The sequence below is a fragment of the Pterocles gutturalis genome, unplaced genomic scaffold (genome assembly GCF_000699245.1).
Source record: "Pterocles gutturalis isolate BGI_N339 unplaced genomic scaffold, ASM69924v1 scaffold35760, whole genome shotgun sequence".
NCBI classification, from domain to species: domain Eukaryota; kingdom Metazoa; phylum Chordata; class Aves; order Pterocliformes; family Pteroclidae; genus Pterocles; species Pterocles gutturalis.
Window position 1 is genome coordinate 26595 of NW_010142034.1, and position 17405 is coordinate 43999.

General features: G+C 36.7%; 1 protein-coding gene across 1 annotated transcript in view; it reads right to left on the reverse strand.

The window, feature by feature from the left end:
• The window catches only part of HECTD2 (HECT domain containing E3 ubiquitin protein ligase 2), a 35039-nt gene extending 20031 nt beyond the window's left edge, over positions 1 to 15008 (reverse strand). Inside the window, 7 exon segments of the mRNA XM_010084238.1 lie at positions 672 to 717; positions 1876 to 1940; positions 2514 to 2603; positions 3489 to 3591; positions 6023 to 6161; positions 12191 to 12320; positions 14949 to 15008. Of these exon segments, the coding sequence (XP_010082540.1) occupies positions 672 to 717; positions 1876 to 1940; positions 2514 to 2603; positions 3489 to 3591; positions 6023 to 6161; positions 12191 to 12320; positions 14949 to 15008 (633 nt within the window).
• Between the last annotated feature and the right edge of the window lie 2397 nt (positions 15009 to 17405).

Consider the following 17405-nt stretch of genomic DNA (forward strand, 5'->3'; position numbering starts at 1 on the left):
TATAATTCACAGCTAGCATACCACCCCAGAGAAGAAAATTTATTATCTCAAAAAATTAAATTACCATCTGATCATCTCAAATAACAGCAGAAAGCTCTCCTTGTGTGGAGATGTGTTATCTACACAGGCAAAATTTGAAGGGAAAGTTTGCTCCAACTTCAAACCAACTATAGTAGCAAAGGTAATAGGTTAACACAGATAGAAATCAGACAATCTATCCAGTCAGATAGACTGGAGAGAGTCTGCTGGATAAAATGCAACATGGGAGAAAGTTTCAGCAATATTAAAAAGTGCATATACTGAAACTTTCTGGAAAGATCAGAGTTATAGCATACCAATAAAGCAAATCCTGGAATAAGGAAGAAATAAGAAGAAATAAGCTGCTAAAACATTTGTTCTTTCAACCCACCAAATTATATGAAAAGATTACATGTCTGTTAGTTCATAGTTTTAATCTATGCAACCTTTCCCCATCAACTATCTTCCATTAAGCTCCCATTCCCATCATGCATACCCTACACTTCCTTCCACATTTTAATACATTCTTATAACAGGAAATTAAATGTGAAGTATCTTAGCTATTCAGAGGATCTTGTTTGTATAGTATACTGGTTTATAGATTATAAATTCAGCAGACACACACTTAAACAAAAACACTGTATTTTTCTTACCTGTAGAAGTATACAGTATGCTCTAAGATCATCTTTTGTTCGTGGCCTATGAATGAATGTAATAATAAGCAGAACCACATATATACATCAAGTACACACATTAAGAGTCATGAAATCATGTACTCTATGATTTCACTTCGCTTTGCCAATACGTGCTAAATACCATTTTTAAGGATCTTCACTGCTCTCAGAAATTGAAAAGAACACTTAAAGATTCTGACTACTCTCTAAAGGCAGTAGGCTATTTTAGCATCTGTCTTTTGTGGCATAACACAAGAGAGAAGGTAAAAAAAAAAAAGTCAGAACTGAAGAGTAAGAGGTGTTCCAAATACGGAAGTCCACGCTGTTGGCTATCTCAGGTAAGACCACAGAAGAGTTTATTTGCTCCATCTTGGATATCTCCCATCAGAATTCTCCATACACTTCTACCACTGCAACCTCTGTAGTTCTTGCTGTTTATCTGCTTTGAGGCTTTCACATAACCACAAACACACATGCAGCAACAGCACAGAAAAGGTAGTATAAAGTGGAGAAAGGAATAGCCAAGGGCTGGGTCACAGGTGAGTCACAAGGCCCTATCTCTTGCGATCTCCTTTTGTACATCAGACTATGCATTCTCATTTCTTGCCGAAATGCCATCTCCAAACCTCCTGCCGTTGGACTACCCCTTTCTGCATCCTGCACTGCCCTTTCTAGGCTGTTGCCACATGTGAATGGTACTGTGAAGTAAACTTCAGACCACGGAATTATCTAGGTTAAAACATCCTAGGTGCTGTTGGGGGGTGGGCTGGGAGATTATGTTTTACTCTAGATAAATTCTGTAATTCATCTCACAGTTCAGATGCCCAAAAGATTACCCTGGCAACAAGCAGCTGAGATTTTGTGGGGGAATGTATGGCTGGGTCTGGGTCTGGCCCTCAGAGGTTCAATGTCAGCTCACAGAGTTCAAGCTATATTTCATCAGATTTGCCTGCCAAAAGGAGACAAGTTCTTATGAGTCAAATATGTTGTACCAGAACAACTTGGTCTAGTGGGAGGTGTCCCTGCCCATAGCAGGGGGCTGGAACTAGATGATGTCTAAGGTCCCTTCCAACCCAAAATCATTCTATGAACATTTTCCTTCTTTGGCTAAAACAATGAAGACAAAAAGTATACCAGTTGTAAGTGCTGGCACAGCACTAATGCAAACATTTGTTATGGTTACCCTTTCCATTCTTGTAGCAGACCATTAATTATTCCTTTTAGGACTGACTTCTGAACATCTTGAGGCTATGGAAAAAGGAGAGGAAAAATAATATCTGATGTAATTATACATATTCTGTGTAAGATGTTGTATGAAGAAGCAAGTTTGTTTTGCTTGTGATTCAAGCCAGCTAAGAAATCTTTTGTGTAATGATGCTGAGCTCCTGAGTATCTTTCCTCTGGCTGAGGCCTGGAGTGTGCCAGTGGTGGCTTTCAAAGCTTTGAACAACTTAAAAAACTGTAAATATAATATTCTAGGCACAGTACCTACTTTTTGCTACCCCCATTCTCACATTTTCCTTATTTCCCACCGTTCAGTGTCTCAGAGTCATGTCATATCATGCAAACAGTCTTTGAGACCTCCCACAGTATAAACTGTGCGTACAGTACTAGTAGCAAAATTTTTCTCCTCTTTTACTAGAGCAGTTTTCATGATTCTATGCAAATTCTCATGGGACCATTTTAAGCACCTTTTGAGAGATTCTTCAGAAATTGTGCCTATCTGAGAAAAACTTTTGGTATAAATTGCTTCTTAACATATTTCTTTGCTGAAATAATTATTATAATGTTTTAAAACATGAATTCTTTTCTTCTACTTACAGTATTTAATAAGGCATCATAAACAACATTCACAAATTTTTCATTGATTCCAGAGTCCTCAATGGTATTAAATGGAGAACTGGTATCTTTCTGTAAGATAATACATGAAGTATTTGGTTTTGAAATGCTTTGAATATTTTAGCTATCTTAAAAGAAAATTTTAACAGCAAGTTTAAACAAAACAGATACAGATATAACTATTTGTTTTCCTTATCAAAACATAAGGATCTAAGTTGCTTTTATTAATACGTGAAAAAAGCTAAACAATAGTAATCCTATACATTGGCAATATGCATGTAACACCATTACCTTGTTGTTCTATTATAAAAATTTAAGAGGGTTTCAAATAATGAATTACATTGAATTTTGATCTCTCATCTTTGTTGTCAATCCATCATCAGACAAGAGCAACAAAATCACAAGCATTCAATATTTATTAAGTAAAAGTCACAGGTTATTTTGTCCAGGTTCAGGCACTACTGTCCGTATTAAATATCATACGCACATTTTGTTCTGTAATAGGCAGGAAATACTTAGCGTGAATTCAGAAAGTTCTCAAACATGAATATGATCTTTCCCAGGGAAACATGAATATGCTATCACAACACAAGAACAGGTATACTACTTGAGCCCATATCACACTTTTTTTAGGCACAGGAATTTCTGTTTCCTGATTTGCCTGGGCTGTATTAGCCGCATTAGCACGCATGTTTTTAATCTGTAGCTTGCGTAGAAAGTATCCACACAGTCATAGTGTCACAAAAAGATGTAAATACGCTTGAAATATAGTTGCCTAAACTGGAATGAACAAATCAGTGCAATAATGGATTGTCTACCAAAGGCAGGTGAGACCATGACAAAATGATCTTAGTGGCCTTGAGTAACTAGCTGCAAGCCTTTAACTGCTGTTTTTGTAAACTCTTTGAAGATACAAAGTACTGTAAGTACTAAGCAGTATTATGAATTATTTTCTACCTTAAATGCAGCATTTATCTCCAGGAAAGAATCAAATGTTGTAGAATAAAAATCATGTACAGCTTTCCAATCTCCTGATGACTTAGCCTTTTCCACATCATCCCTAGAAAGAACATATCAAAATATTGGTAATATAAGAGTTCGATTTGCACAGCCACTTAGACTTAATACTGCACTGTAACTCAAAGCGTTCCTCACTGAGAACACTTGGAAGACTGACAAGTATAATATCAGTATCTTTCTAACACGTTCCTTGTCATTTTAAGATCATGGTATTACAAAAGAACAAAAGCATAATTTGTTTTTGGTACTCCTGAGCAATATCTTTTATTCAAAATGTTAATTCATGGTGTCACAGTTCAGTATGTTAAGACAAATAATTAGCAGAACAGAATTATGCTGAAGATACACTGACAGGACAAAATTTCCGAGACTAATTTATTTAAGTATACAGGCTCCTCAACTAGTCAAATTCATTATAATTTGTACAAAATTTTATTTCTCTTCAGATATTTCAAATAAAACTTAATCCTTGTATGTGACTGCATATGTCCCTTAAGGGGACAACAAAATCTATGGATTTACTCTTAAAGTCCTTTTAAGTATTGGACCTTAAAATAAGTATTTGCATAGGAAATTTTGTATAGCATACATTTAAAAAACAAAACAACCCCCCCCCCCCCCCCCAAAAAAAAAAACCCTGAACAACCTTTGAAGCAGAATTCTATTTTTCTGTCTACAATGCTAGTGATACAAATCCCAGCTTGCTCCCCCCCAGATAATTTCTTTGTATAAGATAATTTAAAAAGTTATCAGTGGGACATACTAAACATGAAAATGCTTTTTAATACTTTATTCGAGAGAATAAAATTATTGATAATTACATAATTAGGCAGTGGTCAATAGATACAAAAATCTGAATACAGAAAAAAATTTCAGCTCTTCAGATCACCTGAATACCACAGAGGATCACTTCTTGTCAAATTCTCTTTTGTATCTGTTTCCTTTTCCACCAAATACACACACTGTCTAATCAAAAAGTCTTCCTTTTCCTCACTGAATGCAAAAAATTTCAAATATAGAAAAGACCAATAAGAGTATATGCTCATATGTCTTCTGGAGCAACTGTGATTTTTTTTTTTTTTCTATCTCTTTGAAAAATAGAAGAATCAGGCTTCTTCCTAGGAATACTTCCCTCCACTTCTGGACAAGATTATCCTACTGTAAAACACTCAAGGCTATTACAGCAGGATAATATGGCTCTGTGGATGATAAGGCTATTAAAAAGAAAAAGAAAAAAGAAAAAAGCAGAGTCACATCTTCAATGAATTAGTAAATACCTCTCTAAGAACACATCCTCTCTAAAGAAATACTCTGCCAATCTATGTTCAAGGACTGCAGTCAGAATCCCCTAGTGTAGACACACCTTATGCCATTAGTTTTTCAACAAAGTTATGCCATTTCCTCAAATGACAGTGTCAGCATCACAATTTTTGTGAACATAGCTATGTTAAGTAGAGAAAAACATTCTCTATTGCTTGTGCCCACAGTGAATGAAGCAAAGACAGCAAAACTTTGTGATGTACACCTGACATCAGGGAAACAGCTATAGTAACTAAAAACAATTCAAGTGCTTTCCCTGGGGAGTTCTGCCAGCCCAGCTAAACTGATCACACATTGTGTGCTGAGTATCATAACCCTGCTGGAAGAAATTTAATGCAGATACAGTTTTGATTAAGGGTCTGTACTGATCTGGAATAACAGAAATGGAACACAAGACACTATTTCACATCAATTCTACAGGACAGCAGCATAAATATTGTCAGCACAGACTCTTTAGTTTTAAAAGTATTTTTACTTAGACAAACAAAGCATAGTGCCTCTCATAGAGAAGTGCAAGAACAGCTTACACTTACCACTGCTTAAAATTGTGGTCACATAAGCAGCAAGGATACATGACAAAAGAAATAAGTTTTTGACATAAAACTAATATTGAAAATTAATGCTCTTTAACATAATGCACAAAGAAAAATCATCTGCACTTTTAGCAAAGTTAGAAATAGTGCAGTTCACGTAATCACCACTCCAGGTCCTCAAATGTGAGGTTACAGATTTAAGCATCTGATGTACACTGTTTCACACAAGACTGAGAATACCCCGTACCTCAAAGCACAGGACACACCATAACTGGCAGTACAAACAAAATACCTAAGATCAAAAAGGATTTTCAAGCCTATTAGAAGCCATACCTACTGTTTTCTAAAACTAAACATCCACTGAATGTCAGGAACAGATTTTCTAACTCTGAAGTAGAAGCTTTGTCATTTCTTGAACAGAACAACACTTCAAGCTAGAGAAAGAATTTCAGTAATTTTCACTGTAACAGAACTATCAATCCCACCATTACAACCAGACTTACTACTACTGAACTGTTCCCTCATTTGACATTAACAAAATTAAATGTATGAATTAGGACAAAATGAAGAAAGTCCAAAGAAAGAAAGTACACTTTTACAAACACCAGTGTAACTTACTCAAAATCTTTCACAGTTTTGGTTCGGATAGGAAGGGAAGGTTCAGGAGGAATTGGTGCTTTCAGTTCCTGGGGTAGTGTATCTATAGAGATGCGCTGCTTTTGTCGTACATCGAGGCAAATAGGTGGTAGGTCTCTCACTTATTAAAAAAAAAAAAAAGAAGCAATGCAATTAAATAAATAAATAGTAATATATATATTTCTACATGAACTAGGAAAAAGAAAAAAAGAAACTCACACTGTCTGATTTTATGTCTTTAAACCCCGACTCATCCAAGCATTTTTCTTACCACGTGCTCATCCCAAACAGGATGGAAACTTCCACTAATTAAAAGTAAATAAAACCCTATAAACAAAAACTGTGTCCTGAGTGCCTAAACAAGTCTTTGTCAACAAACTGCTTCCTTCTGCCCATGGAGGGAGAAAATTGGCCAGTCTGTCTCATATCTAAGGCTTTCTGAAAGATGGGAGTCTCTACTACTTTATAAATGAACTGCTGAACAAGGCTGGAAACAAATTATTTGTGTATTGAACTGGTGGCATATTTCTGACCAAAAAAAAAAAAAAAGCTGGTGATCTGTATTCCAACTCATTATTAGGGAAAATAGCAAAATATTTTACTTACACAAGATGCACTGGTATTACATCAGTAATAATGCACCAGTATACACACAACAGTATTCACATCACACAAGAAAACCTCAAGTTCATATATAAATTTCATTTTTAGAAATAAGTGCTGCAGAATTGTCATTAAATCTATTTGTAGCAGTAGATGCTCAACTTTCTGAACATAAGCTACATGCCTTCTAAAGTCAGATGCATAATGAAAGTGCCCATTCTAAAGATTACACCCACCTGAATCGATGAGGAACTCAAGCTAAGCAAGTTAGAACACAATTACAAAAAATAAAAAAAAATCAAAGAATGTAATAGAACTACAGAGTTACCTAGGATGATCCTGTTATATTTGCTGCTTGAAAGATAAACTGAGCAGTCCATGACTGGTAGCCATTAGTCAGGAATAGTAGTGCTGTCCATTATTACATTTAAAATAAGTATTCTAAATATTCTAATATACAGACTGTATAGTGTTCCCTATACCTAAGAAAAATGTCAAGCTCCACCACACCAAAGTCCAACTATTTTCTGACATAAAAGGACAAGTCTTCAGACAGTTTTTCTACCCTATGATATATAATTTTAGCTACAGCTGACTGTGGATCATCTACAGCCTCCTAAAATAATCTCTCCAATAAATTAAATGGGAAATGCAAGTTTTCTGTCTTGCAGAGAATTACTGCTGAAACAGCAGCATCTTTAAACATTTATTCTCAATAAATTTAGCTGCCTATTCTAAGTACAAATAGGGGTTCTTTAACAAGGTCTTTCTGTTCCACTCCTTACTTTATATCTGATCTGAGAACATTGTATAGGGTTTATGTGGCAAGGTTTTGGCAGCAGGGAGGCTGTAGGGATGGTGTCTGTGAGAGGACAGATGGGGCTGCCTCAATGTCAGACACAGCCAGCTCCAAAACAGACCCACCACTGACCAAAGCTGAGCCCATCGGTGAGGCTGGTAGAGTCTCTGTGACAAAATATTTAAGAAAAGGCAAAAAAACCTGCACAGCACCTGAGAGAGAGAGGAGGGATTAAAAAGAAAAGAGAGAAAATCACCCTGCAGTAGAGAAGGAGGTGCTCCAGGTGAAACTGGCTGTGCTCCTGCAGCCCATGGGGGTCAGCAGTGGAGGAGAGACCCACCTGCATCCCGGGGTGAGCCCGTGTCTGAGCGGGCTGCTGGCAGGAACTGTGGCTTGTGAGGGACCCACACTGGAGCAGTTCGTTCCTAAAGGACTGTACCCTGTGGAAAGGGCCCACATCAGAGCAAGTTCTTGAAGAACTGCAACTCATGAGAGGGATCCATGTTGGAGAAGTTTGTGAAAGATGGTATCCTGTGGGAGAAACCCCATGATGGAGCAGGTGAACAGGCTGAGGAGGAAGGAGAAGCTGAGATCAAGTTTTATGAATTGACTGCAACCCCCCTTCCTCACCCCCTGTACCACTTGGGGGAAAGGAAGCAGGAGAATGGGGAGTGAAGGTGTGGAATTGAGCCTGGGAAGGAGGTGGGGCAGGGGGAAGGTGTTTCAAGTTTTGTTTTTGTTTTGCTTGAGTGGCAATTAATTAATATCCTCAAGTCAAGTCTGTTTTGCTTGTGATGGTAGTTGGAAAATGAACTCCCTGTCTTTATTTCAACGCATGAGCTGTTTCATCTTATTTTTTCCCCATGTCCTGCTGAGGAGGGGGAGTGATAGAACACCTTAGTGGGCATCTGGCAGACAGCCAAGGCAAATCCACCAAAACCATGAAAAAAATATTCCAATGCAGTATACACAAACACCCATTTTACTGACAGTGTCTTCTCAAATATTCTTAAAATGCTTTTCTAGCCTGACTTATATTGCATGTTTTTAAAAGCATTTATATGAATTATGACATACATTTGGGATAAAAGACCCTGCACAAAATAGAAAATTGTCCTCAAAAGTCAAACACATTAAACCAAAATCCTCTATGAAGAACCCTCTAGGCCTTTTTGCTATGATTCCAAGAGTTGTTTTTAAAATTAACTCAATGTCAAAGTAGTATCAGTACTCTACTGCCTACTCTGTTTATCACAGCAGAGAAATAGTTACTAGCAAAATCCCCAAAACCCAAAGGCAGCTTCTTTTCACTCATGCTAATGACAGAGACACTGTCATTGTGACTTAACTCAGCCACTATTCATCTGATGATATTAGATCCAAGCTGCCCTCAATTCCCTGAGTACGGCATATCGATTATAGATACAGAACCTTGCCCACTCCCACAGCTGGAATTTAAAGCTATTTAAAGAGGAGTAATTTAAAAACCAAAGTGGACACATAGATACTAAATTAATTCCAGACAAGGTGCCAAACAATCCTTCCATGTAAATGCTCTGCTATTGCACATCATTCTCTGAAAGCAGGATGGACTGACTTAGAAGAAAACTAAGACTATGTCTTATTTTTATACTCTGAGAAAGACAGGTAATTTTAATTTAGCTCTCATTCTGTCTTCCCAATTTTAAATGGGTTAAACATTGAACAATAACCAGCTGAATACACTGAAATTAGGAAAATCTTCTCTCCACATCTGCAGAAGAGACAGCTGCTGACAGAAGCTGTTTCTCATTTCAGTAAATTAAGGCTTCAGGTGCTAAACTGGTAGCTTGCACCCTGTCAGTGATGCAATTTTATTTTAAATACATGCAGCTTAAATAAGCTATACTAAAACTGAGTTTTAATAATATGTTTAATAAATACTGTCAACTTCAGTATGTTTTGCCATAATTGAAGTTTATTTGTAAATAGATTTATTTGCTCATCTGATATTCAAAAACATTAATCAAGATCTGTCACTTGAGTTCCATTGAGGAGAAACTTGAAACTTTATGTATTGAGTTGATAAGCAGCAATAACACAATATTACAAGACAAGAAAAAGCAACATTTCTGGCTGTTTGCCCAGTTACATCAAGTAAAAAGACTCAGCAATTCATGACTGCTTAAGGAATGATCAAAACCTTTGAGGAAGGAAATCTCACTGATACAAAGCAGAACTGACTACTACAAGGACATTTAGGGTGAATTGATTTAGAACAGCAGTTATTTTTATGGTGACCAACACAGCTACTGGCAGATGAAAATTTTCAATGTACGTGAAGTAAACAAATCTTACTTGTATTTGTAACATTATAAAAGAAGTAGAACAATCTACTTCATATACAGATTTCAGACCAGATCATTGCTGCATTAGAAGACTTGTTATATAAATTCAATCTGTGTGGCAGCTATATAGCAAAGAAACATCGCCCTAGCTTTCATGCTGTATTTACCAACATTACCTTTTCCACACTTTTGTTTTTCAATGAAATTAACATTCTTTGAACTCAAGCCTAAAGTATTACCAGTATATGCAGATATATATATACCTATTCAGACAGATAGCACATGTATAGATAAACTGAAAAAACCCCACCAGCTAAACATCATTCATGAATTCCAGAATAGCAAGAGAAGCATTTTTACCTGAGAAGTTTGTTTCAATGATTATGTTTTCCATAGAATACACATACATCCTCAAAAATTTTTGAGAGTACCTTGGACTGCTAGTCAAAGTAATCTGTTTTTATATAGGCAGGTTACCCTGATCCTTAAATTACCAGAATATCTGCTCAATTTGACCCACTGAGCTCAGTTTCAAGAATATAGCCTTGACTATAATAAATATTGCCATGCATTAGTGTGGTGAATAAGAACTGAGAGCACTTCAAAAGAGAGAGGTGTCTAGGGTCTTTTCAAGTACACAAAAAAAAAAAAAAAAGGTGGGGGGAGGATTTATTCTGTTCAGTGAAATTAATTCTGCAAAAGAGTACTGTACTTTACACATCGCTTGGCCCAAGACCAGGTTTAATTTTTTTGTCCTAAATTTTATTAAGCAGCAGGCTTTCATACAATAAGATTGCATTAAGCAACTATTCAGACAGTAGCTAGACAGGAAATAAGGCTTAAATAATGAAAGACTGTAGCTTGGAGTCTATGAATCAACAGCATTCATGTTTCTGTTAAAAAGAGTAGCAGCTGAGTAAATAACATTGACAAGAGGTCACTTTTAGCTTCTGAGAAGAATAATGTTATCAGAGAAAGCCAAAACATTTTATTTCTCTGAGGACTTTCAGATTCCAACAATATTACAAATTTTTAGATACAATTCACATATGAAGACTTTTCTTTAAAAATATATAGGTGAGAGCCATGGCCACCTGAAGGTTGTTCTTCCAGCTTTGTTACCTCAACCTTGCAGCACATTTGTAACAAGCAGCAGAGCTCTGACCTGTTTTGCAGCATCTTTTTGCCATACTCCAAATATTGCCCTCAAGAAAATCACTTCTACCTTAACTACCACTACCATGGGAGAATTCTTCACTGTCCATCTCCAGCCACCTTGGTTTCCTTTGTGCAGTACAGCGACTTGAGCAAAGTACAAAATTCTGTCTGAGCTCTCATTTACACATAATTGCCTTTTGTGTTTCAGCGATTTCCCTTTGAAGTAGCAAGCACCTCTTTACCCCATAACAAAAATTGCTTAAAAAAAAAAGTTTTCTTACATTGACTTCTGCAGTACAGCTAAAAAGGATACAGATTATTTTAGTAAGGAACCAATCCTGCAAGGTATAAGCCACCTTTTTCTGCACAACTTTGAAACTGACAATACCTGTCCGTGGTTTTCTTTCAAACTTGTGCTACTGAGATTGCTTAATTAATGCAGTCTCTTTCTAGCCTTGAATTCACTGAATGCTATTAAAGACTTAGAAAACCACAGAATAATAAGGCTGAGAGGGACCTGCTCACAGGCAAGATCAGTACAAACCTGACAAATGTTTGAACAGTCTTTTATCAAAAGTCCCAAATTACTGAAATTCCATATCCTAGCTCAAAAAACTAATAAAAATTTGAGGTCTAACCACAATGTCATCTCAACACGTTTCATGATTCTAGCCTACCGTACTGAATATGCAGCTCCTCTTTCTACCTTTTGATCAAATATCATTACCTCATCATACCACAACCGCCTTCCTTCTTGCCTTTAAAGCTCTTCAGAACTTATCAACCTTTGCCTATGAATTTTATTTTGTGTCATTACTGGCCTTCATCTTCACTGAAAAACAGCAACTCTCAACAACTGTCTCCCTGAAAAGCACTATGCTTGCCTCATCCTTTAGATAGCAATAGGAAAATTCTCCTCAAAGTTAAAACACAATTCCTAGAGAAACTGCCATCTGACCGCAGTGGGACGAGCTGTATCTGCAGATGGACTACTGAATCTGTGAACTTTCTTTAAAACTTCATGTGATTATTTCATCCTCCATGTCTATTTGTTTTTTTCTTACCCAAATTGTCTCTACGACACAACCTCTACAGAGGATGGACTATCATATATACCACTGCCTGTACAACGTACAGCAGAGCATAATTTAACGAAATCTAGATTTCTAGATTCGCTGGCACTACCACAATACAAGTATTGGCAGAACACTGAGCCCCTTCTTAAATTGGTAACTAAGTAACACAGGGCTTTTATTCTCTTACCATTTTTGATGCTGGGTATAACAAGTTGCGTAGGTGAATTCCTGTTTCCGATGCCTTCTTTCTTCTGGTTGATAGTTGTGATGAAATTGCTGAAAGTGGAAAACTGATTTTTGGTTCCTCTCTCCAACCCCTGTAATTAAGATGACAGCATGCTATAAAGGGCTAATATATTACTGCAAGAGTATTCTTACTCACGAGGTATTACACTGAATACTTAAATATCTTTTATCATAGAATTATAGAATGAAATCTTGAAATTAGATTGGTAATACCTAAATAAGACATAAATAATGATTCTGCCAGTTTGTTTAAACTTTAATCAGGAGAGATACCATAAAATTCCCTTCCGTTACATTCAAAAACTCAAATATTAAATTACAGGATATGAATATATCCTTGGACTACTGTGAGGAAAACACAATACAATTAGAATGCTTTCAATGATATTCTAACTTTCTGCATCCTAATTTCAAACTACTTTTCTAATATCCCTCACTACATCCAGCTCAGTTTAAACAGATGAAAGTGTCACATATTCCTTTTTCCAAATAACCCTAATATACTCAAATGGTTTAGACAAATTCCCCAAGACTTGAAACATGGGGCCAAAAACTCTATGTAAGCTAACCTGCAAATAAATTTAAATAGTGGCTACCTGCATAAAACCCCCTAATGATTAAACATCGTCAGCATCAGCTGCCACTGAAGAAAGGCTAGCCAACAAACATTTCTTAACATAGTGTTAAAAAGACCTGCTTGAGTACATATATGTGCTGCCACCAAGGAGTCCGCACAAGCCTTTGCTAAGAAGTGCTGAGCATTAATGTGTTTTCACAGTGAACAGAAGTGAAATCACACAACAGATTTCCATAGGATTGCACCAATCGGTCTGTTTGATGCTGAGTGCTATTAGATATAGCTATTTACTCTGGAGAAGTTGCAAAGCATAGGTGGGTTAAGGGGCTTGCCGAAGACAACAGAAATCCCATGATAAAGATTTTCATTTCAATCTCTGCTCCAAGGCATCTGTTGATATGAAGCAAAGGCAGGTCAACTCAAAAAAATGTACACATTCTTCCTGCACATAATGATTTTCAGCCTCACAGTAACCTACAGATTAATTTGCTTGATATCTGGTATCTGCACTCTCAGAGAAAATGGTTGCATCCAAATCAAAACTGTAATTCCCCAAACAAGAATAGAAATTCTAGAATAATTAACATACTATCAATTTTTTAAACCCATACATTTCCCTTTCCCCTTAAGAAGGACTAAATTTGCAGTAAGACATGCAGCCAGCGTTCCGAGGGAAGCACTTCACTTCCACCACAACATCCTGAAATACAACCAGGAGGGTAATAACACAGCCCACAAACCTGCCATGCCACAGTGCACGCAAGCTGGTATGCTGCCAGGAATTTTAAATAACCGTGGCACATACAGACATTTTTCCATGGCTTATAACTCAGCAAATTACAAACTTGAGCAATCAGCAGGACTTCTGGATTTAAAAATACCAAGTTTCATTTTCTAGCTCCAAATTCCTTGTATGCAACAAACATTCAAAAATAAAATGTAATTACCACTATAATTTTCACATTAGCTCTTTCTTTTGTTCTGTGATAGTCTTTGAAATATCTTTAAGATGTTTCTTAGAAATCACCTGGCACATGGCTGGACAAAAAACAGAACCTGAACAAACATGGCAAGACATGATTGACTGAACAAGGACCTCTAAACAAATCCAGATTTGAGGTTGATCTGCTATTTCACTAAATGTATGCTCTAGCTAGAAAAACCTCTGAACCTTGGACTAGTCTAATTATGATTAATAGGGTATAGATATGATAAATGATTGAGAAGTGGAGTTTTTATGAAACAGACTATTGTGACAGCCTTTTTGACTGATTCAGCTTTCTAGGTTTTACTCCAGCCATGCAACTGAAGTAGCATAGCTGAACAGTTATTTTAAAAGGTTCTTCCTAATGCCACCTCCCTCACCAGTGATCAGAAAGAACAAAAATCATGTGTTATTTAACTCCACCATCCTACTCCAAGTGCAATTCCAACAATATTAAACAAAAGTATGGACAAAGGCTTTAATGGAAAGCCTTGGAAGAATACTGCGAAACTAAATGCTCGTTAATGAGGATCTCTGACATCTACTGGGAGAAAAATCTAGGACATGTGTACTGCACCAAGTCATACTTATAAAATTTTGTAGGAGGTCAGTGAGCCTCTAGAACCTAAAACTCTACACACATAGTGCCATCAGAAAACTAAACCCTCACATATGAGTATGCTTAGAGGGAGTAAGTGGATCAAAGTGATCTTTAATCCTCTTTTTAAGAGCATATTAATAATTCACAACTCTACTGGCTTCTACATGAAAGTTTTCCAAAGCATTAAACCCTCCATAAGACTGGAGAGGTACTAGCATTATACTTTATAAATCTATGTTTTTGTTATTGAAGTTAAATTAGATGGTGAAAATAAGTCAAACTGTTTGCAAAGACCACATACAGAGTGCTTTCTGAGAAGAGGCAAAAGACCATCTAGAAGAGTTTCTTGAAAATCCTTCTCTTTAACCCTAACATAACTCACTCAAGACCCATATGTATGTGGCAGGCAAAGGTCAGTGAGGAGTAGAAGGTTTTCTTCCCTGTGCAAGAAGACATGGAGGACACTCAGATTACCTAAAGGCAGCTGTCAGTGCAACAGCCTACTCAAGAACTAGGATTTTCCCTTCCACTCATACCTCGAAAGGTGTAACATAGCACTGGTTTAGCTTTACAGGAGCTGCTACTTGTTCCTTCATCCTAGAGGCAAGTTCTTTAGCTTCCCAGAAGTTTCTTTTCAGAATCTGAGTACTGACCTTCAGACCATCACCCCTTATGCATTATTTCTAATCACCATGTGGCCCCTAAGAAAAGCTTGAACTCCTTGCAGGATCATGTTAATTTATTCAGGGACTAATTTAATCTCAAATAAAAAGAGTAACCATTCTTCCACGATGCCACACGGCCCTTGGCTAGGAAAAGCCATGATATGAATGACAATAGCAATAGCCACATAATGCCTTTATTCCAACTTGCAGCCAGCTTAAGCTCCAGAAGAGACATATTTCAAGCGTACGCTCTTAAAAGAAAAAGAGGATACTGTGGTTATCTATTGACTTACTAAAATTCTGACCTTTTCCACAGCTATTGCGGGGAATGGAAACTGTTTAAAGGATGTGTCACACCTTCACATTCCCTTTGAGGAAGCTCTAGTCATACCCCATCAGTTACACAAATCTATAGTGGGTCTTTAGTGCATTGAAGAGGACATCAATTACACAAAATCCAGGGAGATGTTCTGATACAAGGATATCATACAGAGACAAGGTATAGTATCTATATCACCAAAGTCATCATATGATGGCTATAAATTTAGAAATAATAAGCAGAGAGAATAGGAAAACTAAGGTCATCTGGAATACCACTGTATTTGTATCAGGCATGTATTTTTAAAACAAGGGAATTTCAATAAGAAAGAAAACATGAATAAGTAAAGACTTTTTAAAGACAATAATTTCCCCTTTTTGTCATTATATCATATTACAAACTTTTCCCAGTTTAATGAGAAGGAAGCTGAGAACATATTTCTCTCTTTAAAAGGGCTTGAGAGGATTTGGTTAAGTAACACCCAGTTTTTGATGTTGAATCAGAACTTTTAATACAAGACCTTGTACTGAAATCATGCTATATGTGATGAATCTCACATCTTCACAAAGCCCTGGAATTAGGTGTGTAGGCTGGTCACAACTAGGGTTTAGCAGACCAACAGTCCAATACCTTATTTACAGCAACTTATAAAAGTCTTGCAAAAGCATACCTGCATTCCCTATTTGATATATTTGGATCAAAAACTGCATTCTGTCACAAACAGAGAAATCCAGGGCTATGGAAATACCTATTACGTCTGTCCACAAAACTCTCTCCCTGTAACATACTATTAAAACCCATATGCCGCTCTTTGTAAATTCAAAATCCCACAGGCATTCGACAAGCAATCCCACCCAGCCAGATCTGAGCTCCCCTGTAGCAGGTCAACTTAGGCAACTTACGAACTGTTTCCAGAGGCAGAGGCACAGGAAGGATGCCCAGCTACAGTGGGAATTCTACATGGCTGCCCAGTTGCACATTTTTCATTATCTGAGCTAAACCTGAAATGTTTTAGACCAGCACTTGTACCTTTATTCTATGGGACTGACATTTGCAACTCAAAGTTTGAAGTAGAGATTTTCAAAGGTACAAATAACTCCTGGGCATTTGTCCATTACAGACTTTTCCCACCAAACTTGTATTTGAATCACAAAACCAAACACATTCTTCCACATTCAAACAGATTTGCAAAGCTGAAAGCCTTTCAAAATATTGGAACATTGTAAGCAAAACACAAAATTGGCAGAATTGCTCACAGGAGTTTGCCTTTTGCCTACAGTTACTCTGCTTAACATTACAATTATTTCAGGACAGTCATAAACATTAGACGTTCAATCTTTAAACACAAATTATGTAAAACAATAATTTCTAGTAAGTCAGATACTTATCAAAACTGTTGAATTAAAATCTCATAAGTGTATTACTACAGGATTGGTACAATTTTTGCTTTGTTGTTGTACTGAAGTTACAAAAAGCTTTAACACTGAGCTACGCAATATGTTCAACGCCTGCCAGGAAAATTTTATGTTTTGTAACATTGTATAGTCAGAAGAAAGAAAATCATAACTCCAGTAAAATTAAAAATCTCAAACGAGGTTTCTGAAACAAAACTATTCTGGGTGATAGCCTTCTCAGTCTTTTACCCATGTTAACTCATTAATCAATCACTGAAATGTTTTGACACCTTCACTCGACATGACAAAAAAAAAACCAGAAAAGACCATTTAAGAAAAAGTTAAAAATACATAAGTATTTTCCAGCTATCTCTCTTGCCGTTAAGTGTATTAAGAGCTGAAACCCTCCACCCCCAAAAACCCTTAACGCACATTCACCATGCTGCAAACCCTCAGTCATGACTAACCCAAAAGCGCAGACCGTTGTAAAATGTTACAGAACTATAAGTAGAGGGAGAATTTATAGCTTCATTATGTCACTGCTTACAGATGCACTTGTTATTTTTAAGAAACTTGAATGAAAGCCTCTCAACGGAAAAGAGCACTGAAAGAAAA